This window comes from Talpa occidentalis, unplaced genomic scaffold (genome assembly GCF_014898055.3).
Source record: "Talpa occidentalis isolate TD23 unplaced genomic scaffold, MPIMG_talOcc4v2.1 talOcc4.10, whole genome shotgun sequence".
NCBI classification, from domain to species: domain Eukaryota; kingdom Metazoa; phylum Chordata; class Mammalia; order Eulipotyphla; family Talpidae; genus Talpa; species Talpa occidentalis.
The window spans coordinates 55353490-55379224 of record NW_023600993.1 but is presented as its reverse complement, the minus strand read 5'-3'; the positions used below and the strand labels follow the sequence as shown (position 1 = coordinate 55379224).

At 53.0% G+C, this 25735-nt stretch overlaps 1 protein-coding gene across 8 annotated transcripts; it reads right to left on the bottom strand.

The window, feature by feature from the left end:
• Positions 1 to 7475: 7475 nt before the first annotated feature.
• ZMIZ2 (zinc finger MIZ-type containing 2) lies at positions 7476 to 25653 on the bottom strand. 8 transcript variants are annotated; one of them, XM_037493092.2, is made up of 20 exons: positions 25614 to 25645; positions 20448 to 20583; positions 19767 to 19896; positions 19544 to 19658; positions 19044 to 19246; positions 18590 to 18773; positions 18066 to 18320; positions 17729 to 17884; positions 16998 to 17075; positions 16658 to 16826; positions 15865 to 16009; positions 15582 to 15792; positions 14834 to 14939; positions 14440 to 14597; positions 13690 to 13757; positions 13217 to 13285; positions 12703 to 12947; positions 11917 to 12086; positions 11577 to 11816; positions 7478 to 10832 (listed from the first exon to the last, which is right to left on the bottom strand). In XM_037493092.2, the coding sequence occupies exons 3-20, from the start codon at positions 19814 to 19816 to the stop codon at positions 10725 to 10727; spliced, it is 2730 nt and encodes a 909-aa protein (XP_037348989.1). In that variant the 5' UTR covers positions 19817 to 19896; positions 20448 to 20583; positions 25614 to 25645; the 3' UTR covers positions 7478 to 10724. The 8 variants fall into 8 exon arrangements, with proteins under 8 accessions (XP_037349026.1, XP_037348989.1, XP_037348979.1 ...); XM_037493082.2 differs by lacking the exon at positions 25614 to 25645 and adding an exon at positions 22555 to 25022; XM_037493119.2 differs by lacking the exon at positions 20448 to 20583 and having other exon boundaries at positions 19767 to 19891; positions 25614 to 25653.
• Positions 25654 to 25735: the final 82 nt, after the last annotated feature.

Genomic DNA, 25735 nt, shown 5'->3' with positions numbered 1-25735 from the left:
CAACCGGCTGCGCCACCAGGGAGGCCCTAAAGATTTTTTTTTTATTTATACAAGAACTGGAGTACAGGCCAGAGGCATGGGAGGGTGAGAAGATTCACCAGAGACAGAGCAGGGAGCAGAACAGGCAGACCAACGAAGTACACTGCTGAGGGGAGCAGCGGGCGAGACAGGAGAGGTCTGCTGTGCCATGTTGGTAACTCCTTGGCGGGCCAGGAATCGAACCCTCGCTGCAGAGGCTGCAGACAGCTTCACAGCGCTGTGCTCAACCTGCTGCGCCACCAGAGAGGGCCTCAATCACCTATTTTTTCAACTTAATCTTATACTGTAAGCATTTGATTGCATTCCAATTTCCTCAACAAATTTTTACACTGTTGGGTGATGATCTGTGCAAAGGAAGTTCCATATCCTGCTTATCTCCTTGATTGCTAAGCACTTATCTCTCTCCAGTTTTTTTTTGTTTTGTTTTGTTTTTACTTTATAAATAAGCAAGTGATTTTTCCCATGAAAGGAAACTAGGGTTCCCTGGCAAAATGGCTGAACCCAACTCAGAGGGATGGAAAGGGCAGGGTGAACTGGAACAAAAAGCAAGAGAATTTTAAAACTCTCGTGGACTGTGTAGAAAAATTAAGGACTTTTGTTGAGGGGTATCACCAACCAAACTTGGGTCAATTTAAGTTCAAGAACAATAATAACAGGTAGAAACTATAGCACATTGAACAGAAACAAATTCAAGTCCCTGGTGATTCTAAATAATAAAAGTGTGTGTGTTTAAGGGGGCAGAGGCGGGGGCTTTTCTTTACAGAATTGCAGGTAGTACATGTAGAAGGAAAGATCAAGGAGGGAAATCACAGCTTTGCAATGTAATACATATATCATCAGGGGTCTTCAATGAAGGCTAAAGCCACATTGAAAGTGTTACAGGGCAGGGAGAGGGGCACCCCAGACCCCGCAAACCTGCCTGCTCTAAATAGGTTCTGCCATCCAATGCATCAACACAAAACATATGAGACTTTAATGAAAAGGAACTTTAATGCAATTAGTAAACAACACAGGAAAGGCAAAGAACATAGTTTCTAAATCAAGCACCCAAAGTTACCTGACCCCTTGTGGGTAAAAGTCCACCCAAGCGGGATTGGCTCAGACTAAGGCCCCAAAGCCTGCCTCAAATCTAAAGCACCTTCCAGTGGGGACCCACAGAAAAGGATCAGAAACAGCTAGACAAGTCTGGAAGGAAAAGAGCAAAATCAAAATCAAGAAAAAAGTTGCCATTGTCACCTCCCCATGGGTCTCACCCACATCTGTGTCACCCAGTCTACGACCAAAAGGCAAGCGCAGTTTCTTCCACATGCCTCTCAGCTCCATGTGCCTCCTCCAGGTCTCCTTCTGACTCTTCATCCTGCTTCCTTCCTTCCTCAGTCTCCTCTGCAGCTTTTTCTCTTTAGCTCCATCCTCCCTTGAGTGGAGCAGGGAACCTGGAACTTCCCCTTTTCCTAGGCACTACCCTGTTACATACCCACTGTTGGATGAATGTGATGGACGACAAGAATGGAAAACTGAAAAGGAGGTGCTCACAAGACCAGAAACCTGGCTCACACAAGTTGGTGGGGTAGAAAAGATTAACATAGCCATTGACACAGCTATGGACACCAAGATCCTTAGGTGCCAACGCCTAGATTTCAAAGCATAAAATTCAAGCAGGTATCAGACTGCTGTAGAGAGTGTCTAGAGCATAGGCCCAAGGGTAAAGATATGGAGATTGAGCCCATTGTGGAACCTCCAGTCCCTTTTTAGTTTTGCCTAGTTATCCAAAAATCAGCAACAAACAGGCCACTCCACAAAGGAGTGAGTCCTTCCCAAAGAGAAAAGGACTGTATCAGGGCAGTCTCTGCATAGGCTCGGGGCAGCAGTCCCTCTGCCCACCTGTGACTATGCAGGTGCCTCTTCTTACCAACTCTCTCCCTCTGCAGGGCAGCAGCTTCCTGCCTGCCCGTAACCTGTACCTGCTGCCGGGGCTTCTCACTGACTTCCCTCAGCAGAGGCCACTCTCCTCAAGGCCGCCCGCGGGCACCTGTAACAGGGTGGTCCCCAGGAAAGGGGGAGGTTCCAGGTTCCCTGCCCCACTCAAAGGAGGGTGGAGCTGAGCAGGGAGAAAAGAAACTGCAGAGGAGACAGAGGAAGGAAGGAAGCAGGATGGAGAGTCAGAAGGAAACCTGGAGGAGGCACATGGAGCCGAGAGGCATGTGGAAGAAACTGCGCTTGCCTTTTGGTCGTGGACTGGGTGACACAGATGTGGGTGAGATCCATGGGGAGGTGAAATTGGCAGCTTTTATCTTGATTTTGATTTTGCTCTTTTCCTTCCAGACTTGTCTGGCTGTTTCTGACCCTTTTCTGTGGGTCCCCACTGGAAGGTGCTTTAGACTTGTGGCAGGCTTTGGGGCCTTAGTCTGGGCCAGTCCCGCTTGGGTGGACTTTTACTCACGAGGGGTCAGGTAACTTTGGGTGCTTGATTTAGAAAAAGTTCTTTGCCTTTCCTGTATTGTTTACTAATTGCATTAAAGTTCCTTTTCATTAAAAGTCTCATATGTTTTGTGTTGATGCGGCGGATGGCAGAACCTATTTAGAGCAGGCAGGTTTGCGTGGTCTGGGCTGCCCCTCTCCCTGCCCTATAACACAAGCATGCAGGCCTCTCTCAGCAAACCTGTCCCTTCTGGGGCAGCTCTTCCTGCCCGCTGTGTCTTTGTTAGTGTCTTTTACTCTTCCATCCCTTTCCCTAATAAACCTGCCCTTTAAATACAACCAATGTCTCTGTCTCCTGGAGAAACTCACCTGGGAAACTTGCCGCGTGTCACTGAAACGGGAGCTCTGGTGAAAACTTTCCCAGGGTGAACCCAAAGACCCTGTACTCCAAACCCACAGACTCCAAAAATCCCATCAAATGGATAAACTAAACATGGCCTATATAAATAACGAACTACTATTCTGCCTTAAAAAGGGATGAAATTTTGGCACATGCTACAACATGGAGGGCTTTGAAGAGATTAAGTGAAATAGAGCCTCCCTGGTGGCCCAGGGGTTAAAGTCTCAGTGCTATCAAGCTATTGCCAGCCACTGCAGACCGAGTTCCATTAGCTGGCCAGCCAGGAAGCTGACCCACACGGTGCAGCAGACCTCTTCTGTCTCCCCGGCTGCTCCCCTCAGCAGTGTATTTCAGTGGATCTACCTGTTCTGCTCCCCACTCTTTCTCTGGTGAATCCTTTCACCCCCTGCACCTCGGCCTACCCAGTTCTTGTATGCATAAATAAAAATAAATCTTTAAAAAAGAGAGAAATTAAGTGAAATAAACCAGTCATAGAGGGACAAGTTCTCTAAGATTCCACTTCTGTGAAACACCTAGAGTGAGCAAGTAGAGCAGAAAGTAAAACAGAGGTCACCAGGGCCTCAGAAAGGGGACAATGGGGAATTATTATTTAATGAGTAGAATTTTGGGTGTAGGCTGGGGATGGCTACAAACACTGTGAATACATTTACTACCAATGAATTACATACTTGAATGTCTAAAATTATCAATATTACACTATGGATACACTATGGATACACCAAAACAAATTAGACAGACATGGAACATGGAAACTAGAGGTCATCATTCAAGAAGGAACCCTTTTGTCAGTACCCATGAGGTGCTGCTGCAGGTGAGGCCTCACACCATAGGAGCTTTTGAAGTCCTCAGGAAGACAAGGGATCTCATTGATTTCCAACACATATCATTTTTTAATAAGATTTTATTTATTTATTTATTTATGCATTTAAGAACTGGGGAGCAGGGTCAGAGGTGTGGGGAGTGAGAGGATTCACCAGGGACAGAGTGGGGAGCACAGTAGGCAGGTCTACTGAAATACTTTCCAAGGGGGAGTGGCGGGTGAGACAGGAGAGGTCTGCTATGTCATATGTGATTTATCTCTCTGGCTGGGGATAGAATTCAGGCCATCGCGGTGGGCCTTTGAGGTGGAAGTACTGAAACAACCCCTAGGCCACCAGGGAGGCCCAGTAGTTAACATTTGTAGGAAGAAAGAGCCGTGATTCCCCCTGCAGCTGTGAATGTCCACCACGTGCAGGCGCGTGCGTCTGACGGTCAGGCTGTCATCTGGTGAGACATGACCCAGAACCCACAGGCTGCATCTCAGCTGTGTTTGGACATCAAGGGACCATGGAGTCCAGCACAAACCCTGAACTCACATGCTGTCCTTAGGGCCCAGCTGTTCCCCCACAGGTGAGATTAGGGTACAGGTGCTATTGCCTGGCTTGGCTGTCATGCCCTCCCCACCACTTCATGAGATTCATTCATCGGGCTTGATCCTGCGTTCCCTCTTACTGCTGTTCCTTTCACTGAAGCTTGAAATCAGAGACAGGCTAGTGAGGCGCTTAAGGGGCCCCATTCCCAGGTCTCTCTTGGTTTCAGTGGACTCTCTATGGGTCCCTTTCCTCCTCAGTCCCATTCTACTCCTCTTTAGGAGACCCGTAGCAGGGACACTGGCTCTCACTAACACACATGCACACACACACACACACACAAAGCGTGTCTGTTTGAAAATCAAAACCATTGCTAAGAGAAATACCCCTGATACAGAGCTTTGCTCTGTGGGCAACATGGCCAAGCTAGGAGGATGGGCACAGGAAGGAGAAGGCTCATCTAGACTTGTTTCCAAGTTTTTGAAGTTCCAAGACTGGTGGGCTGAGGCAGAAGAAGCCCCAATTCCAAGTCAGCCTGCTCTGACACTCAGGAGGGTGTTAGAACCACAGGCCGGGTGGGCTGGAGGAGGTGGCCCAGAGTGGTGTTCAGTCAGAGCAGAACACGGGTGGACATCTGTGCCTCTGTCAGGTTAGTGCCCCGTCCTCCTTCTGTGGCTAACAGCACCCAAGTTCCCTTTAGTGAGGCCCATACCTGATCTCATTCCAGATACATATTCCAGGTGGAGCTGACCTTACTTTCCACTCTAGGAAGGGCCACACTCAGCTCTGGCAGGTAAAATGACAGTGCTCAGATCAGAACAGGCACAAATCCCAATCTGGCCAGTGTGGGATCTCCTGGGGCTTTCGCTGAAAGATTGCGAGAGGCTTTTTTTTTTTTTTTTTTTTTTTATACAAACCTGTGTGTCAAGGACTGACTTTCAATAGAACACAGCGAGGGAGGAAGAGACTCCCTTTTTCTTGGCCTTGCTCGGATGTGGTCCTCATGCATCACTTTCCCAGGCGGTTCAAGCCCTTTTCCCTGACTGGGTCAGGGCACCACTTCTTAGCACCATGTCACATTCCTCAGCCCTGTGTCACCTCCCCCCAACCCCGTCCTGTGCCAACTCTGAAGCCCCAGCTCATCTCCCAGCACCCAGCAGCTGTAATCTCCTAGGCCTCTTGTCTCATTCTGCTAGGACCCTTTACAGAACTTGCAGGGCTTAGTGCAAAATGAAAATGTGGGGTGCCATATTCAAGTGTTATGAAGCATCTCAAAGTGGCAACATAAGGGCCTCCCTGGTGACACAGGGGTTAAGTCTCAGCACTATGAAGCTATCTGCAGCCACTGCAGCAAGGCACAATTCGATCCCTGGCCAGCCAGGGAGCTAACCCACCTGGTGCAGCAGACCTTTCCTGACTCGCCCGCTGCTCCCCTCAGCAGTGTATTTCAGTCAATTCGCCTGTTCTGTTCCCCACTCTGTCTCTGATGAATCCACTCATCCCTCTACACCTCTGGCCTATACCCCAGTTCTTGTATGCGTAAAAAAATCTTTAAAAAAAAAAGTGGCAACATAGGACATTAACCCAAGCGTGGTCCCCCGGCTTGGTGCCCCTCCACACTGCACAGTGCAGCTGAGGTACAGCTTGGACTTGAGGGCCATGGCCACAGGTCCCTGCACTCCTCTGCGCCCGCTCTGTTCCGGACCTTGCTTGCCAGGCCCCACTGCCCGCACGATGTATCCTTTGCTGGCAAGGCTTCGCTTCTCTGCTGGTCCCATTTCCCAGCACTGAGCTTTGCTGGTTCTGGAGTGGAGCTTGCTTGGTGTCCTCGGACCTCCACGGACTTAGAACTGTTGGTTCCCATTCCAGTGTTGATGAGGGAGGGGCATGATCAGAACTGGAAGTCCACAAGTGGATTTTTAAAAATATACCCTCTATACCAAACATTTCAATTGTAATCAACAGAAATCAACACTAGCTCACTTAAGCCAAAAGGGGACTTATTGGAGGTCTCTCCAGTAACTATTCAATTCAGGAGGGCAGGAGACACCAGCTCAGAAAATAGGCAGGAATAAGGTAACCTATACAGTCCTGAGTGCCCTGAAGATCAGTAGGATGGAGGCCGTCCCAGACTCCAGGCAACCTGTGCCACTCCTTCCCTCCAACTGGTTTGCACCTCACCTGTATTGCACCCCTACTGCGCAGCACCCAAGCCCAGGTCTCTGCCTGCTTGTGAGAATCAAACCCTGCTCTAGTGTTTCATTTTAATTTTTACCATGAGTGCAATTACTATACAAAAGCAGCATTTCCTTTCCAGATCGCAAGGAACTTAGGTGGGTTGTGACACTGTTGGCATGACACCTGCCTCTCTTCTTCTTTTTTTTTTTTTTAAGATTTATTTTTATACAAGAACCGGGGTACAGGCCAGATGTACGGGAGAGTGAGAGGATTCACCAGAGACAGAGCGGGGAACAGAACAGGCAGACTGACGAAATATGTTGCTGAGGGGAGCAGCGGGGAGCCAGGAGAGGTCTGCTTCACCATGTGGCCAGCGGGATTGAAACCACGCTTCAGAGGCTGCGGACAGCTTCACAGTGCGGCGCTTAACCATCTGCGCCACCAGGGAGGCTCCTGGCTCTCTTCTTCCTTCAGGCTCCTATGAGGAGAGTTGGGAGAACACCCAAAACAGACACCTTGGTGCTTGAGAGGGGACACCAAGGAACAAGTCGACTCTGGGACTGTGTAGTTTCAGTCAGAATAAGGTTTGGCTTCAAGAGAGAAAACAACTCAATTTCAGCTCAAACCATGTGGACAATGAACTTTCTTACACCGTGGAGTACAGCTGGCCTGTCTAGGCTGGTGTGGCAGCTCTACAGTTTTCGGGGCCCAAGTCCCTGTCCCTTCTGCCCCCACTACCCTTGACATTTGGTGCCCACTTAGTGGTGGAGTCCTAACCCTCATTCCACTTTCCACTTGGAGAAGGAAAAGAGGAGGGCGTGTCTCTCCTCACACACAGCCACCCCCTGGAGGCAGGTACATGCAACTGCAGAGGAGCTGGAAAGGGACTCCCTTCTGGCAGTCAGGCGTCCAGCTCAAGAGCTGGGTCACTACTCCCAAGGTAGAAGTGGGAAGTGTGCAGGAGGTGGCGGCAGTCGTTGCTGTGTTGTGCTTGAGGGTTCTCTAACAGGGTGCTCAGTCATCCATCCTTATAAAACAGATGACCATTAAGACAGCAAATGTTCACTGGACACCTGCTGACTGTCCTCCAGTGGCCCTGTTCCTAGCAGAGGACAGCCACAAGCTGAGTGGGAACACAAACAGGACTTGAGTACACTGGAAGCAGATGATGATACCAGTGGAATGGACCAGTCCAATTGCCTCTGTCACAGCCTTCATGTGTTCCTTGATTAATTTAACTGACAAACGTTGCCAGCACTGGAATAAATCAGAACACAGAGATCTAGTCCCTGTCCTGTGGAGCTTCAGTCTCTTAGGAAAAAGGGTTAAAAATAATGACCTCCTCTGACCAAGGACATTTAATCAAGTCCTAACCCTATTGTAAATCACAGGGAATACAGAGGACAAGGGGACAGAGGGTGTATGGTGTACAAAGGATACAAGGGTACAAGGGAGAGCGACACCAGGAAGAAGCAATTAAGCAAGTCACAACACAGGACAGACCGTAAGATGACTTGCTTGCACCGTTCAAAACAAAAATCATTGTAAGGGGGGAAAAAGGCATTTTTTAGACTAAAAGGCTGAAGACACCAGATGTAAAATGCCAACCTTGAGGGAATGCCCCAAATTGGGGGGGGGGGAGTTCTAAATGGTATTTTGAACAGTTGGGGGCATTTGAATCAATGATGCAATGGAATTACTGTCCCTTTTCTTAGGTGATCACGGAAATAAGTTTATGTAAGAGGACATTCTTATTTTTCCAAGAGGCATGTTGAAGTATTTAGGGATGAAGTGTCTATTTGCAACATGCTTCCTAAAGTTGGCAACAACAAAGGAGTGTATACAAAAATACAGATATGTACAAGAGGGGGAATATTTATGTACAATTGCAATGTTCTCTTTAGTTCTGTAGGGCTGGTAGTAATTCCCCTATTTTCATTTGTGACCTCAGTTGTGTTTTTTCTCCTTAGTCAATCTGAGTTTTGTTCATGGATGCTTTTCAAAGAAACTTTTGCTCCCATTGATTCTTTAACCTTTTCCTAGACTCTGTGGGCCCTAATCTTAATTACTTTCTTATGCTAATTTTGGATTTATTTTTCTAGTTTTTGGAGGTGTAGTTACATTATTAGAGCCCTCCTTTTTTAAACATAAACGCTTACAGCTATAAATATACCTCTGGACACTCTCCCATGCATCTCAAAATTTTAGGTGTCTTGTTTTAATCTGTGTCAAAATATCTAATTTGTGATTTTGTTCTTTGAGTTTTTAGTTGTTCATTTCCACAGCTTTCCCACTTCACTCTACTGTGGTCAGAGGTTTTTGATGATTCCCAGCTTTTCCATTTTTTGAGACCTGTTTTGTGATCTGAGGTGTACTATCTTGGAGACTGTTCATGTGCTCTTGAGAAGAACATTCTGCTGCTCTTGGGTGAGGTGTTGAAGTCTAGTTGGCTTTTAAATCATGACACATCATTACAGAAAACCCATCATGCCTCTACTTGCCCTTGAGGGTCAGACTGTCATAATCTTCACTTGTCACAAATGTGTACGTGTTCCATCGCCACAGGTAGGGCTGTAATAATTGTGTGGATTCTTCATAATTTTGTTATATATGTAAGTTCTGTTTAAAAATGCATTTGGCATTGAGCTTTGTAAGAATGACATTACACTGAGTCTTTGGGATGTCAGGGCTCTCGTCCCTGTTCTACAGCTGTGATATTCCTGATGTCACCCTGTCCCTTATCCATCCTTCTATGGGAGGGACTATTGAGTACCTTGTAGGTTTAGGCTCATATCCAGCTTCTGATTTCCCCGTTCCACCTGGGAGCACATGCTGAGGGTACATTGATGTCCTGCCAGACCACAGACAGCACCCCTTTATGCTGGCCCTCCCCCTCCAGGTCGACCTGTCCACCACAGGCTGAGTGGGCTGTGAAGAACTCAGCTGGAGTCTGTCTATCTCCACCCTCCCCACATCTGGGCTGGGCTTCTGGATAAACTAGGCCTACAGCAAGGTACTGCACACTGTGCTGCTCCTAAGCCAGAAAAGCTGGAAACACAGGATTCTGAGAGAGACAAGGTGACCCACAACTGGAGTCCCAAATGGGCAACTCAGAGCCATGTGTCCCTCCCCTAAGGCAGGTTTCCCTTGCCCTCTCCTGCAGGGTTCCTAAGCCTCTTTGAACTGGGAGGGGGGGAGGGGCGTCCTCCCAGGGGCAGAGCCTACATTCTGGCCCCAGAAATGTCCATGAATGTGACGTGGTGGCAAATGTGTCTCCTGGCCCTGGCAACAATTCACAAAATAGCTTTCTAGCTGATGCCAATTTGGAAAATTCCAGGGACAAGGAAACTCACAAGGGGCGGGGATAGCCGGGCCTTGGCTGGGAACAGTTGCCCCTCCCAGGTCGGAGCGTGGGCGGATCACGAAGGAGGAACGCGCCAGGCCCACCACGAGGGAGTCCTTTAATAGAGATGGGCACAGACAGGGGACACGACCCGGGCCCTGAGCCAAGGATGCGGTGGCTCCCTCCCCCACCTGGCCTGGCCCCAGAGTGAAGCCGGGAGGAGATTTTAAAAAACACAGCGGCTAACTGTTCACTCTCACGGAAACAGGGAACCACCCGGGAGAGCAGCCCGCTGGAGAATTCGTACATGGAAATAGCGCCGCCCCCACACTGTCAGCCCCCCTCCTGCCCAGTGACTCGGGGGCAGGTCCAGAGGACTGGCAGCCCTACAGCTCTGGGTGTTTCTACACCATGTACATCCTTGTGCTTTAGCGTCCCCTCTCAGCCTCTGCCCGGAGACGGGGTGGGAAGTGACCTCCACCACCACCAACTACGCCGGGGCTGGGCGATTTCCAGGTCAGTACAGAGCCAGCCCCACTCTTGCTGGCTCTGCAGGTCCCAGAGGAATCAAAACACAAGGGTTAACGTTGAACATGAAGCAGGCCAGTAGGTACAGGCAGGGGCAGAGGGTGGCAGAGGATGCAAATGTTCGTGGAGGCACCACGGAGGGGCAGGACATGGATGAGGTGAGCCAGGACAGGGTGATGCTGGGCACGGATAGGCGTGGACAGGGGGCGGGGCTGGGCATCTCATCATTTGTTCTGCAGCAGTGAGCTTGGTGGGGGTGCGGGCTGCTGCAAGGTCCCTCCCAACAGTGGGTTGCTTTCAGGGACCAGGAGGTGGAGGCCCAGGGCCTGGCTCCAGGCGTGCATGAAGGGAGGGTGCAGGGAGGGCAGCCAGTGTCAGATGGGGTTGGGTGTGGGGGGCAGGGCGCGGTGACATCTGTGGCTTCTCCCTGCCAGGAGGGTCAACAGGATCAGTTGTTCTCAAAGAGGGACAGCAGGTCATCATTGTTGTTTGTAGGGAGGTCGGGCGGGCCCAGGTAGGACAGCAACTCATCGGGGTTGGTCAGCTCTGGAAGCAGCTGAGGACAAAGTAAACTTATCAGGAGCTCTGGCCTCAAACCCACAAGCCCCCAGGCCCAGCAGGGCTATGACGCAACCTCCACCCCACCCCATTCACACACAGGCCTGAACAGGTGAACTCAGTCTGCACAAAGGCTCTCCCTGAAGAAGGCCGCTGTGTGACTAAGAATCACCCAGGACAAGCTGCCCAAGATCAACAGGGGATGTAGGTAGTTCTGCTGCTCAAGGTGCAGAGCGCACAGGATTGGGAGGGGAACCCCCCACTGGGGACAGGGCAAATGGAGGAGGCAGAATCCTCAGTCCCTAGAATTTTCTTCTTTGAACTGCTCTAATTTTTCTCACATTGCATGTCAGCGAGTTTTGTTTATTAGGGTAGACGGACGGTCACCTCTGTCTCTTATGTGCTGATTTTGGCTCACAAGCCACCTGTGAGTCAGGACAAACCAGACCCCAAGGCTGGTGTCATCAACTTCAAGCCCAGTCTTCTCAAGGGCTATGTCCACGTGGTGAGCAGGTCCCAAGAGCCCACAGCATAGACACAACCACCCCATGCCAGTTGGAACCCGAAACTCAGTAAAGAAAAAGCTGGTGTTATTTGATCAGCTCTCCCTTTGATAGAAGTCACTGAGCTGTCAAGTCTTCTCCCTTCTATGAAGTGTGTGGATCCTGGGGACAAGGGAAAAGTGGCCCCCCACCCAAGCCCCAGGTTCTATGCACACCCCACCTTTGGATCTGGCACTCACATCAAGGGTTGGTTCTGGGGCCTCCCCCCCACCAGACATGGGGGGCCCCATGACGCCTGTGGCAGGGTTGAAGGTCAGCTCGTTGACAGGACTGGAGCTCACTTGGCCCAGGGGCTGCCGTGATGCAGGGGGAGGATTCGGATGGTGCAGTTGGGGCCCTGGGGGGCCTCCAAGGTTAGGAGCGTGCAGCCCTGGCAGCCCAGCATTGTGAGCTGGGTCCAGGTGACCTGATGGTGCCATCTGGGGAAAGAGAGAAGAATCCGGTAAAATAGCCCAGGGAGTCCCTGGGGTGGGGGCTGGGGGTGGGGTGGGGAAGGTTTCCCATTGGTTTGGCACTGACCTGACCGGGGATACAGGGGGCAGACTTCTCTGGCGTCAGAAGGCTGCTAGGAATGTCGGACTGGTAGGAGATGGGGGGTGGTCCAGAGGTGAACTCAGGAAGGGTCGGGGTGCTGGGTGTGGTGGGCAGGAAGGAGTCAGGGAAGGTTCCAGGTCCTAGGAAGCTGGAACCTGAAAGAGGAGAGCCAGGTATTGGGCGAAGCCGATAGGATTCAAGTTGGCAGAGAAGCCGAGAAGGCAGGCTGACTGTGGATGGACACAACTCACAGTGCTCACCCACAGATAACAGGAGCTCTGGCCTCAGACCCACGAGGGTCTGCATCAGTTTTCACAGATGTCGCTACTCGGAAAAGGGCACTTCTCATTGCTGCCAGAGGAACTGGCCTCACAACATTGCTAGGAGGTCTTGAGGGGACAGGAACGGGACCCACCACACCCAGATACCCACATTCAGGGTGGGAGGTGGGTGCAATCCATGGAAGTGTAACAGCAGACAAGCCCTATTCCAAAAAGCTGGGGAGGGTGCGCAGAGCCAGAGACGTGGCCCTGCTGCCATCTGCACTGGCACAGCTGAGCCTGGGCCTCCACTGCCATGTCCCCAATCAGCCACTTGGTCCCAAGGCTGGGCGTCCAGGAGGACAGGCACCACTCAGCACGTTTTGGCTGGATGTTTTAACAATGTGTGGGGCACGCACAGTGTCACTTTCATAGGTAGGAGAGTATTCTGGAGAGGACAGATCATTTGCCCAGTGCCACGACACTTCTGGGCTGGGTCTGCTGTACTCACCCTGACTGGGGTAGTCGCTGGGGGCCGGGGTGGAGGGGGGCTGCAGGGGGGCGAAGGGGGTGACCCCAGGGCCCAGGGCAGCTATCATCTCCATCACGTTGGGCATGAGCACGTGGGCGGGGCTCACAGTGCGGCAGCGCTTCAGCACTGGCCCGTCCGGCTCTTCCTTGACATGCAAGTCAGGCTTCACAGGTACCGGCCTCCAGCTGCATGTGGGGTCGATGGTGATCTCCTCATAGTCTGAGCTGGGTGGGGACACAAGGGGGCTGGTCACCACCTGTCCTGCTGCCTCTCCTGGCCCTCTTGCAAGTTATAGGCAGACCTTCCACTCAAAGGCTCGCAGCCACCCAACATATTGCACGTGCCCTATGGGATGCCGGCCTGGATATGGATTCACCTGTAGCCTGGAATTGAGCCAGCTCTGTGGATGATGAGCTAGGAGCATTTCCCCACCTGTCCTAGGACTTCCCTCTGTTGACCATAGATACTGGAGTGGCAGGAAGAGGAGACTTACTTCTGAATATAAATTAGGATGCCCAGCATGTACTGGTCCACCTCCAGACCCTCCAGCAGAGCTGTCTTGCTGTAGAAAATAAAGGAGACATGGCTCAGAGGCCTTGTCCAGCCTCACTCTGAGCACATACTCTCTTATTTCCATCACCCAGCATGATGCTGCCCAGTGCCAGGTAACCCTTTTTTAAGTGCCCCTGTGTGAGGGGCTGTATGAGGTGACTGCACCAGGTGAATGAGGTCACTCTGCACCTGATCACCTGGGTCGGTGGCAGGATAGGAGTGCTGATCCTACAGGAGATGAATGTATAATGTGACCTATGTGAGGTCTCGACCCTGAGTCACATTATCTTAGTCTGTGCTGAGATCCCCAATACCTGGCTGGTGTATTTCTTGTGGTGTTGGAAGGACATGAGAGTCTCTAAGGAAGTGTCACCTGCTCCAGCACATACCATGAGGAGCGAACGAGACACTCACTTGCATACTGGGCACCTCCAGGTCCCCCGCTCACAGTTGAGCTGTAGGTACGACTCCAGGTCAAAACACTGCAGAGAGATGGGGGAAATACCTTTCCTCAGGCTGTGCAAGGGGGTGGGGGAGCGCGATGCATAGTCTGACCACATCCTGCAATCCAGTCACGTGGTTTCAGGAACATAAGACTTATTTACTTGCATGTGAGTGTGTATCACATGCAAGTATGTATGTATCAGGTTGTCACTGCAGGATCACACTAATAGACAGAGGTTGGGGTAAGCCATACAGCTGCCTGGACCGGAATGCTACTTGGCCAAAGCAGGAATTGGGCAGCTGTGCGGATGAGGAACTATCTCCAGACAATAGTGTTGAAAGAAAAAAGCATAGTGTGGAGTGCACCACAGTGTACAGCAGTAACTTCTTGGGTAACCAAAAAAGGTGGAGGGATGAACACGTGCTGGCCATTGGGCAGAGTGTTTCTGCCAGAGACAGACACTCCAGTGTCACTCCTAGGGCCGTGACTGGAAGAAGACTGCACTGTGCCTCCTCCACGCCTCGAACAAAAGCCCGTGAAAGCAGTCACATGGTGACTATACTGAGAAAAAACAAAAGTTCAGTCTGGGGGGAAGGAGCAGGGAGCCAGGTCACCTGCCCACTGGTTGGTCTGTTTTGCCAATTCTCAGCCAAGGTCCACATCCGCTAAAAACAGTCTAGAGGTGCAAGCTCTGACAAGGCTCTGCAGAGATCACCCACCTGTATGTGGCGGCAGTCATGGCCACGCGCAGGAAGCTGGATCCTGCGGAAGGTGATGGGGCACTTCAGGGACACCTTGATGGCTGTCTGCTCTACCCCATCCTCTCCGTTGGGTCCAGGGGTGCCAGGGATGGTGCCGCTGCTAAAGTTCCGCTTTACTGGTGTCAACAGGGGAAAGGGCCACCAACCAGGGACCCAGTCACTGGTGGCTCCACAGCTCTGAGGGGCAATCTGAGCTGAGCACTGCTGTCCCTCCGCCCCCCACCTTGTGCAGAGGCTCCTTACCCAGAGGACACAGCCTTATGTCTGACACAAGATGGGCCACGTGGAGCAGCGGCCTCAGCAGAGGCACAGGCTGGCTGCCCAGTGGCCAAGGAATGCAAGGGCTACTCACTCTTGGTGATGCAGTGCTCAGCGGGCAGGAGCCGTTTCTTGAGGAGGCCCTGCAGCACGGAGCGGACAGAGGGCCGATGCACCAGCTGCAGCACGAAGAGGTGGGACTGCAATGGGAGGACTTGGTCAGAGAGACATAGGTCACACCAGCTACACTGCTGGGCAGCAGGGCCTGTCCCTCTCAGCAAGGGGGCACTGGCAGCATGTCTGGCTGACTCTCACCTGGAAACACAGGCTTGCCCATGCTAACACCTCCATGTAAAACTCCATGCCCATACAGTATTAGGTACTCAACTACTTGTCCTCTGCTTCTCCATCAAAACCAAGTATCTGAGAAACCTCTGCATGCATCCTGCTTACAGCACCCAACTTTAAGTACATTTTGTCTGAGTTCAGACCTCTCAAGTCCACAGAACATGGCTGGGGCTATACCATCTCAGCTCCCTCACACCCAGGCTGACCAAGGCTGCTTATCTAAATATTTTCTTTTGTAGCCGAAGTCCTGCCTGAATCCTGCTGACTCCTAACAAGGATTCGGGGTCAGCTGGGGACTCGCAAGCTTCCTCAAGGAATGACACAGGGCCAGTTTAGTCTCTCTTATGTAATTAACGTGAGCATCTGACCGAATTACACTGGAAAGCTGCTCAGGCGTATTTGATTGCATCCCTTTTCTGAAAAGGCTGGATTGAATGGAAGCCCCAAGGTGAGCATGAGGAAACACAATGCCTGACCCTATAGGGGGCACTCACACAGCAGCAGGCAGTGACGGTGATCTGGATGGTGTTGCGGCCAGGCTGGCACACGTGCTTCAGGTACAGGGGCTTGTGGGAGGTCTTGTTGTCACCACGCTCGATGGTGAGTGGGGTGGCATTGACGCTGACCTGCACCGAGGCCGGCCAGTTTGTGTTCATCTGCCGGTCCTCGTGGTGATAGCATTTGAACTGCAGCTCCAGGTCAGGCCTGTGTGGGGAGGAGGTACATTGAGAAAGAGGGGGTGGCACCAGGGGTCGGTGGCAGGATAGGAGTGCTCACCTCAGCATCAGGGTCTTATAGACGGAGTCTCGGAGCTGGAAGGCATGGTTGCTCACAGCCAAGTTGTGTTGCAGACGGAAGGGCTCCAGGACCACCCCGTCACGCACAGGGAAGGTCAGTCGCAGCTCGTCACAGGGGCCACTGCCTGGGAGCAGGCCATGCTGGGTGAGCTGGCTACTCGTGCCAGAGCATGAGGACCTCCCAGGCCAGGCTGCCTGCCCCCTACCCCTGTGGCAAGAGGTACTTTGCCCCACCACCAGACACTGCTAGGCAGCCATGAGCCAAGTCATGGGGCTGAGTTTGGGGAGCATCTCTCCTGGGACCCTAGGTTCAGTGTCACCTCCAATAGTAACAGAAACTTTGTATCCCACTGTTCAGTCCTGTCCCACTTGCCCAGCTCTGTCTCTAAATTATGACCAGACACCATGCCCCCAGCCCAGAAAGAAGCACTTCCGGTAAGAGGGCTAGAGGCTGAGGAGGTATGAACGGATCACTTGCCACCTCTCTCACGGTTAGCTTAGGATACCAACCTCTGCCTCATTAGATATTCCCCTGAAATTAGAGATTCTTAACCAGGAGTGGGGTTCAGGGAGCTTATGTATCTCCTGAAACTATATATAGTATTTTCTGTGCGTGCGTATATGTCCTTTGAGAAAATCCACAGCCTTGAATGAATTTGCACGGAGGTCCACGAATAGAAAATAAAGGTGAAAGCCCTTGCCCCTCAGATTTCCTGTGCAAATCTCTGGAGTCTGACCCCCACCCACTTATCTTGAGAGCAGACGACACTCACCGGGGGGTGACGGGTGCAAGGAGCTCACACTGGGCTTGAGGTCAGGCAGGAAGGGAGACTTGACTTCCTGGCTGGTGGACATGTAGGGGACGCTGCTGCTGGGGGTCATGGGCGGCGTGGGGCTCCCCGGCAGTGGGGAGCTGGGGTAGCCAGGGATGGAACGGGTGGGCTGTAGGGTCGAGCACACAGTCAAGGCAGAATGGTGGGGGGGTAGTTTGTCTGTGGAGCACCCACTGGGAAAGGTCAGACAAAAATGGGTAGAGGCAGCCCCAGGAGGGTCCGCCGGGGTGCCCTCTCTCCACGCGTCCATCCCGTAAGCCTCCCTCCCCACTGCCCGTACCCCACTCAGGCCAGGCTGGCTGTAGCCGATGCTCCCCCCGTTGAAGCTGGCGCCCTGCCCGTTGAACTGCTCTGCAGGCTGCGGGAGACAAAACTATATGTGCCTGGGCCTCCGCCTGCCCCCAGCCAGGCCCCTGGACTTGACCGGAGGGGAGGGCTGGGAGCAGGGGGCCCTTCCCCCCCAAACATATGGGCACTGGCCTTTATTTTCTTCTTTGTACACTTTTTGGGTTATCCAAATAACCTCCAGGGAGCATGTACCGATTTCACAATTTTAAAAAGCACTACTACAGAAGTGGCACCACACCTCAGAAGGGCTTACAGGGAAGCAACAGAGAGGCTGAAAAAGAGAGGTGCACACCCCCCACCAGGCTTCTGGTAAGCTGCATTTCCCCCCCAGGTGACCCTGATGGGTCTGTCCCTAGCTGGGCTCTTCTGCAGTCAGCAGAAGGAATGGGGATACTTTCTCATAAAGGACATTTCAGTGGCTTGGGTGTCTGCCCACTGCTCCCTGCACTGATGTTTGTCCACTGAAATCTAGGACCCACAGAGAGGGTCCCCTTTCAGAACCAGCTCCCCCCACCCTTCCTGGAGCTGATGCGGCACTGGGCAGGACCCATGGCTGCCTGGCCTCTCCTAGCACATGCAGGCTGCTCCCCAGCATCCCAGACTGCCGTGGGGTCTATCTGTGTACACGGCACCTGGCACAGAGCCCAGGAGAAGTTGCCCTACCTTGTAATGCAGTGCTGCAGGGTTGGAGGCGGAAAGGGGCTGGCCCACAGCCTGTTGGAGGGGCAGTCTGTGACCAGGGTAGGAGGAAGGGGCAGGGGGCTGCCCAGGGCCAGGTGCATACTGGCCTCCTGGCAGGTACTGCTGTCCTGGATACACCTGAAGGAGGAAAAGAGCAAAGTGCCAGAGGAAGGAACAGGTATCTCTAGGGGCGGCAGCAGTGCCCCCTTGCTGGGCATGGTCAGTTCCTCTCATAACCAGGTGTCCCCTCACAATGGCTAGAGATGGTGCTCAGGGTTAAGGGCAGTCGTACTAAGGTCACACTGGCCCTGACACTCACCTCACTGGAATAGGCTCTCTTGACCCCCTGTCGGGGTAATGGCTGGGCCTGGGGAGGCCCAGGGTACCCATGCTGGGGCAGGCGTTGCCCTGCATACAGGGATGCCATGCCTGCTGCCCGGGTGGGGTTCATGCCCATGGGGTTCATGCCAGAGGAGCTCATCAGCCCTCCTACGCTGGTAGGGTTCATGCTGCTGGGCCCACGGGGTCCTCCATGCTGCAGGAACTGGCTGTTAAAAGACTGTCCAGCCCCCATCTGGGAAGAGAAGAGAGGAGTCACCTACATCCTACCCACTGCTCTGGTGCCAGCTGTGCCTGTCTGTGCCTGTCAAGTCAACCCCCACCCCCAGCCCCTAGAGCCTCGCCCCCTTAGCTCCTCACTCCATCCCCACCCATCCCCCTCTCACCAGTCTCCTCTTTAGCGGCACAGCACATCTCATGTACATTTTGCGTCCTCAGACCCAAGCTGCCTGGTTGGTCCCTGCCTTCTAGACCCCTTGAATGGGAGAAGCTGCTGGGCCTCACCGCTCCGTACTGGCTCAGCTCCTGGCTCTGCTTCTCCTGGAGGGCAGCCACTGTGGCTGTGGCTGTGGCTGTGGCTGTGGCAGCAGCCGCAGCCACAGCAGCAGCTGCCGCTGCTTGAGTAAAATCAGTGGAAGGTCGTGTGGCATGTGAGGGGAGGCCGAGGCCCCCTGGGCCCCCCGCATACCTGCAAGAGAAACAGACTGGCTCAGTTCCTCTGACCATCATTTGAAGGCCAGGCCTACACTAATGGGGGTAGGGGGTAGATTGGGGAAACGCGCACACAGGACCAACAAGAGCCCCATTCTTTTCCATACACTCCTTAACTCATTATGGAAGGCAGAGACACAACCTTCTACAAATCAGTATCACACAGTTGCAAGGTGCCTGCCAAGCTGGAAGCATTACCCCCGGAGGATGCCCAGCATTAACGGCCAGGTGGGGCGTTTCTGCTTACCCAGTGGTGAAGCCAGGGCCCCCAGGGTAGCCCCCACGGCCATACACCCCTTGCTGCACGTAGCCCTTGGGTGTGCCACCTTCACCAAATGCCTGCTGTCCAAGGCACTGTGGAGAGTTCAGGGTGGAGCTGCCACCTGCCATGCCAGGCATTATGGAGGTGCTGGGGGGGCTCCCTGCAGGGCCCATGGGGTTCCCCAAAACCTACAAGGAAGCGAGAATCACCAAAAGTAATCATCCAAGCAGTTTCAAGCACTGGCTTTAAAGTGCTGGGAAGGAGAGGCCTGCTAGGTGAGGGTGACAGAAGGGAGGGGGAGGGAAGAAAATGAGGAGGGGAAAAGACGAGTCTGGCAAGGTGCAGCCATCACAGGTGGGTCTGTGGAGGCCAGGTGAAGATAGGCAGAAAACCCACAACAAGCATGGAAGGAGAATAAATGTCCAAGGATGTGGGGGGCTCAGGAAGCTCTGGTGGCTTGAGGGTGGGGTCAGGTGTGGACTCACTTGGCTCTGGGCTGCGTTGCCGACTCCCCACACGGTTGTGACCACGGACAGCGATCCTGCTGGCTGAGTGGCACTTTGTTGCCAAGGCACTGCCTCGTAAGCGAATGGACCATCACTGCGAGGGGAGATGTTGGTGAGCTCACTTGGAAGGTGGGTATCGGGAGACCACAGGTGCCCATATCACTAGAGACTAAAAGGGAGAGCAACAGGAACCCCAACTCACCTGTGTGGTGCGGGGGGCAGGGCAGGTTTCATGGGGTTCATGGGGTTCATTGGCTTTGAAGTAGCCTAAAGCCCAGGTTGGTGGGTTGTAGGAAGTAGCCTCACTGCTTCTTCTGTGGGGCTTAGCTGCTCTGGCAGTCAGGACAAGAGGGAAAGGATGTCAGCGGAGATAGAACTATGGGACCCTGTTAGCAGGGTGGAAGAAGCAGTAGGCCCCGATCTTCCTTGGCTCCAGTTGAAGAGAGGGCAGCCTGGTATGGGCCCGTCTTGCTGCCCACCCACGCAAACCTCTGCCCTTTCCCCCACCCAGACCCAACCTGGAAGCCAGTATTAGCCCTTTTAGGCCCACGCTCTGCCACCCAGGGCCCCTGGGATGGCTCTGGAAGCAAGTTTTTGGATCCCAAACACCTTCCATACTTCCATACACAAAGGTCTGGATACCCTAAAGCCAGGGGAAGTTGAGGAACCACCCTGAAAAGGCCCATGGTGGAGGACAACACAAGCCAGAGGAGGAGGCTGAGGGGCCAGAAGGGGAGCCAGCAGATGACCCACCCACCCTGAGGCCAGGGCCAGCTAGGTCAGCCACCTCCGCCTGGCCTGGGGGAGGAATGTGTAGTATGTCTGCTGAAGCAGGGTGTGGTACCCTCCCAAAGAGCCCCTCCTCATAGCAGCATGTACTCACTTTTGAACTTGGGGCCAGAGGGACTGCCTGAGACTGTTGGGGGCACAGGGGCCAAGCAGGCAGATCTGACCCCCACAGCGAGTTCCTAACAGAGCAGGAACACACACTGTGAAACAGGTAGAGGGTTGGCAGCCACCTAAGGACACAGCAAGGGGCCAATGGGCGCTTAGCAGCAGTGGCCAGTGGCCTCTTCCTGCTGCAGACCCTCCTCCCATTTAGTAGCTTAGAAAAAAGATGAGGCAGGGGCTGCCATTCCTCCAGGCTGCCAATGCCCTCTGACACCCCTACAAGCAAGCTCTTTACAGATGGGCTCTGATGTCCCCAAGGCCACCTTCCACACCCACTTCTGTCCAGCCTAGCCAGGAGGTACCTGGGTATGGTTCCCAGGGGGCCGCCTGGGGAGGCCCAAGCAAAGAGGCTGGGTACCTTCTTCTAGCTTGTTCTGGAGACAAGCTAATCTATGGGGTTCAATCCTAGCCCCCAGCACCCACAGTGCCTCCTATGTCCTGAGAGAGATGATGGCCCGGCACCAGTCAACTCTAGGGCTCTCATTCCTGAGTGCTGTCCATGAACAAACTTCACTGACACAGTAGCTGCAGGACAAAGGATCATCATCATGTCCTTAGCAAATATAAGGAGAGTGAGTCCCACACTCAGGCCCAGGGCAGTGAGGGACTGTCACTTAGGCCACCGGCATAACATGGACAGGCCTGCCTTTGCAGGGTGTGGTCCTCACTGGCCCTTCCCACCATGGAACACTGAGGTAAATGAGCCCCAGAATTGAAACAGAGCCAGGGCTAGAAGGGCAGTGACCCATCTGGTGAGAGGAAGAGGGAGGCAGTCAGCTGAGTCCCACCTTATACCTGGCCTGACCCCCAACTCCTCACCCCAGGCTCCTCTCCTTCTGTCCCCCAGCCCAGTTCCCACTATTAAGCAGGCCTGGGAGCCAAGATCACCCAGGGGGCAAGGGAAGGCTATGTATGGTCCTCAGTCCCCACTGTCTGACTCAGGATGGTGACACTGGGGCCCCTGAAGGCCCAGAAACTCCTTCCCAGACCTGCTGAGTGGGGCCTGGAGCAACATGCAGGGTTTTTTGTGTGTGTGTGTAGGACCGTCACCAGTGGCCGGGGATCGAACTGGCGCTGCAGAGGCTGCAGGCAGCCTCTGCGCCACCAGGGGAGGCCCTACAACATGGAGGGTTTTAAGGACTTCAAATATGGGTAGGCAATTCCAGACTGTAGTGTTGGTAGAGGGACACACGCACCCAGCAATGGAACAGCCCAGAGAACGAGAGAACCTAAAACAGACCCATGCAAATACACATAGCTGATTTTTGACAAAATCTATGCAATGATGAGCATTTTCAACTAATGGTGCAGGTGCAGCTGGATGTCCACAGGCAAAAGAAAAAAGACCCAATGTCTCATATCGTACAGAAGTTACCAGAAAAAGGGCCACAGATTTAAATGCACAAAACTAGGAACACTTTAGGAAAATACAGAAGAGAATGTCTTCAGGATCTAGGACTACAGATAGAGTTCTTAGATTTGACACCAAACACATGATCCATGAAAGCAAAAACTGAAAACATTTGCTCTGAAAGACTGTATTAAGAGTATGAAAAAAAAAGACAAGCTACAGATTGGGAGAACTTCTACAGACTACATATTCGACAAGTCACTATTATTTACAATACGTAAAAAAATTCTCAAAATTCTCTAACTAAAAAAAATCAAATTAGAAAATGGACAAAAGACATGAAAAGACACCTCACTGAAGAGAATACAGGTGACAAATAAGCACCGGTGACAACATTCAACATCAATGACAATCAGGGATATGCAACTTAAAACCACAACGAGGCATCACTACACACCTATCAGAATGGCTCAAATGAAAAATAAAGACACCTGTGGCTGCTGGCAAGGAAAAATGGTCTCTTGCACACTGTTGGTGGGACTGTGAAATGGTATAGCCGCTCTGGAAAACAGTTTGGCAGTTTCTTGTAAAACTAAGCATGCAGCTATCATATAACCCAGCAACTGCACATTTATCTCAGAGAAATGTAAACTTATGTTCATATAAAAATCTGTACAAAAATGCTTACAGAAGCTTTACTCCTAATAGGCAAAGAATGGAACCCCAGATGACTTTCACTGGTGAAGAGGGAATCAACTGTGGTCCATCCACGACCTGAAGGCATACAAAGAACCAACGGTACAGGCACCCACCTGTAGGCGCTCCAAAGAATTATGCTGCATGGAAAAAGTGCCCAAGAATTACACACTGAATTATTACCACTCTGTAACATTCTTGAAATGCCGAAAATATAGACATGAAAACACAGCAATGGTAGCCAGCGGGTTAAGCTCAGGGGAGGGAAGTGGGTGTGAATGTAAGAAAGCAGGATGGACCTGCGCCTCCACTGTATCCACGCAGTATTCTGGAGTGATGCTGTACTAGTTTTGCAAGATCTTCCCACTAGAGAAACGGGTACAAGATACAACTGTTCTTTCCTTGTTTCCTTACAACTGCACGTGAATCTGTAATTATCTCAAAATAAAAAATTAGTTAAAAAACCACCATCCCACGCTCTCCCCAGACATGACAGTGGCAATTCTTTCCCACCCCAGAGGTTGAGTTGGTCAGGCCCACTTCGTTGTCCCAAAAGCAAAGGGCAGGAAAGAGGCAGGAGTCCAAGGTCGGAGTTCATGGCAGGTGCTGTTCTTTTCAGAACTGCCTCTCCTCTAACTCCAGCACACTGACTCTTGGGGACAAGACTGCTCAGACCCCCCAAGTCAGAAGAACCTGCATTTCTAAGAAGGCACAGGTGATGCTGCTGGTCCAGTACCACAGTTTTAGAGCCTCCAGAGGCAGGGAGGAGGGAGACAGGGCAGGTGCTGGTCTTGAGGCCCAGGGCCACCTCCTGTATCACATGGGCACGGGGAATTCCACCCCCTTACGCCTCTGCCAAGGATGAGACCACAAACATTTCTAGTTCCCTCCAAGCTTACTGCAAGGGGGAGGTGACTTCCTGCTGAGTTCCTGAACTTAAGCTTGCTCTCCTCCCTGGGGACAAGTGTCTCTGAGAGGAACCACTCCAGGTCAGGTATCTCACGGCCTTCTGCTCCTGACAAGGGAGAGGTGTCTTATGAGTGCAGACTCTCCTACCTCAGGTCTCGAACTGTGCTGCCATGCTGTAGCTTTTTACTGGCCAGGAGGGTCTCCCCGTACACTAACTCCAGCTAGAAGCCAGACCCTTGGCATAGCTGCTCTGATGTAAGGTGAGTCTAGAAGGCCACATGGCTTTCTTGGTGTCAGGGTCACATCGTCCTTCAGGGGAAAAAAAGGCTACAGAGAGCTCACTACCCAGACCTCTCCTCCCCCAGAACCTCAAAGTGCCTGCATCTTCGAGTCTCTTGCTTGTCCACCAAAAACAGGTGACATCACTGTGAGTCAATGCTCTTCAGCCTCTACTCTGTCCCACCTGGCTGGTGACCCAGGAAAAGCACACACACCACAAGCCACCTGACCCCAGGAAGGCAGCTCATGCTCCAGGGTCACAGAGCACCTCTGGCAACAGCAGGAAGTCCATGGGTCCAGGGACAGGCCCAACCAGAGAGCAGATGGAATCAGATGGTCTCAAAAACAGAGAAATGATGGTTCAAGTAGGGCAGGAATCAGGACTCAGAGCCAAAAGGAGGACACATGATGGGCCTATGTGTTGAGGTGGCTGGAAGTCCAGCTCCTTCTACCTATAATAAGACTACAATACTGACTACCTGAAGTGCTAGTGCTCATCCAAAAGCCCAGGAATGGGCACTGATAATGGTCCAGGAGTGGGACACCAGGGAATGGCTTTGTTACTCTGGGCCTCAGTTGACAATCTGTGAAATGGGTATGTGGCAGACATCCAAGGACTGAGGAAAGGTAAGGACACTTGACAGCCTTTAAGTTATTAGCCCTGGCCCCTGTCCTGAACACAGATGCTACTGGAAAAACCATGGAGGGGCCTGGTGCCCTTGGAGGTCAAGCCTAATGAATGGGAGTCCTCCCCAAACATATTTTACCTGTTCTTCAGAAGTCTCTTAACCTCTCATTACCATACCTTCCCCTTTCCTGATTTCTTATTTATAGCCTATAACCATCTTTTGGGCATGACAAGCCCCCAAGGTCAGTACCCATTAAGTGAGGTTAAGATTCTCACTTGCCCTGTTTCCCCTCTCCAGCTTCTTTAAGGGAATTCTTCTGGTTATAGCAGGCAGGATTTGGTGGGTGAGTCTTTGTTCACCCTATCTTATCCATCATGGTTTTACAGATCGCATTAAGGTTCTGTTTAAGTCCCAGTGAAATCTTCTGCGATAATACAAATGACTTATAGACATCACCATGGATGATCTGCAACTACTGGAAAGAAGGTATGGGTGGGGAGGGCAGGTGGGGAACATGTCAGGGAGCAGCGGGGTAAGGGGGAGCAGGTTAGGGTGAAGGTTCGGGGGAGGAAATGGGAGAGGGAAAATGGGATGGGGGAGAAGGGAGGGACCGACTAGAAGGGGGGGAGTGGGGAGGGGAGTCAAGAGCCTGGGTGGACAGGGCATGGGGTGGGGGTGGGGGGCGGCTAGGATAGTCCGGGGAAGCAAACGTCCTCTTCCCTGAGCTTCAGTACGTCCCGTTTCAAAAGGGGTCTACCCACCGAAACCAGGACTGCGGGTGAATGATCAACACCGCCCGGCGCCGGCTAGGGCCCCCCACATCCCCGTACTGGTGGGCGCGTACGGGCCAGAGGGCCCTGAAAGGTGAACTCGTTGGTCCCAGCGCGTAGTGAAGACAGCCCAGGACCGCCTACTAGGCAAGGGCCGGGGCCAGCCTCCGTGCCCAGGAGGCCGCGGAGACCGCGCACACCCCGGGCGCTCGACCCGCTTCCGGTCAGCCCCCAACAAAGGCTCAGGTGAGGGGTCGCTCCGGAGCGCACCGGGCCGGGTCGGCCCGAGCTCACAACGCACGCGCGCAGGTACGGCTGGGCCCAGCTCCCAGCCGGGTCCGGGCAGTCTAGGTGCCGGCTCCCGGGCGACAGCACCTGCCCGCCGCCCGCACCTGCCGCCCGCCGGCACCTGCGCACCTGCCGCCGCCCCCGCCCGCCCGCACCTGCCCCCCAGGCCCACTCACCTCGGCCCGCCCCGGCCCCTCGCCGCCGCGGCCCCCAGCCCGCGCTGCTCCATGCACTCAGCCCGCCCTCCGTGCCGCCAGCGGCCCCGGGGTCGCAGCCGCCCGCGCCATCGCGCCGCCGC

Excerpts from the sequence above, each read along its gene's own strand:
- ZMIZ2 (XM_037493119.2), bottom strand. The coding sequence starts at position 19,816 with ATGAACCCCATGAACCCCATGAAACCTGCCCTGCCCCCCGCACCACAC. Across the intron at positions 19,247-19,543 it reads GCAACGCAGCCCAGAGCCAA|GTTTTGGGGAACCCCATGGG; the intron begins GTGAGTCCACAC and ends GCTTCCTTGTAG. Across the intron at positions 16,010-16,657 it reads CTTGCACCCGTCACCCCCCG|GCAGTGGCCCCTGTGACGAG; the intron begins GTGAGTGTCGTC and ends GCCTGCTCCCAG.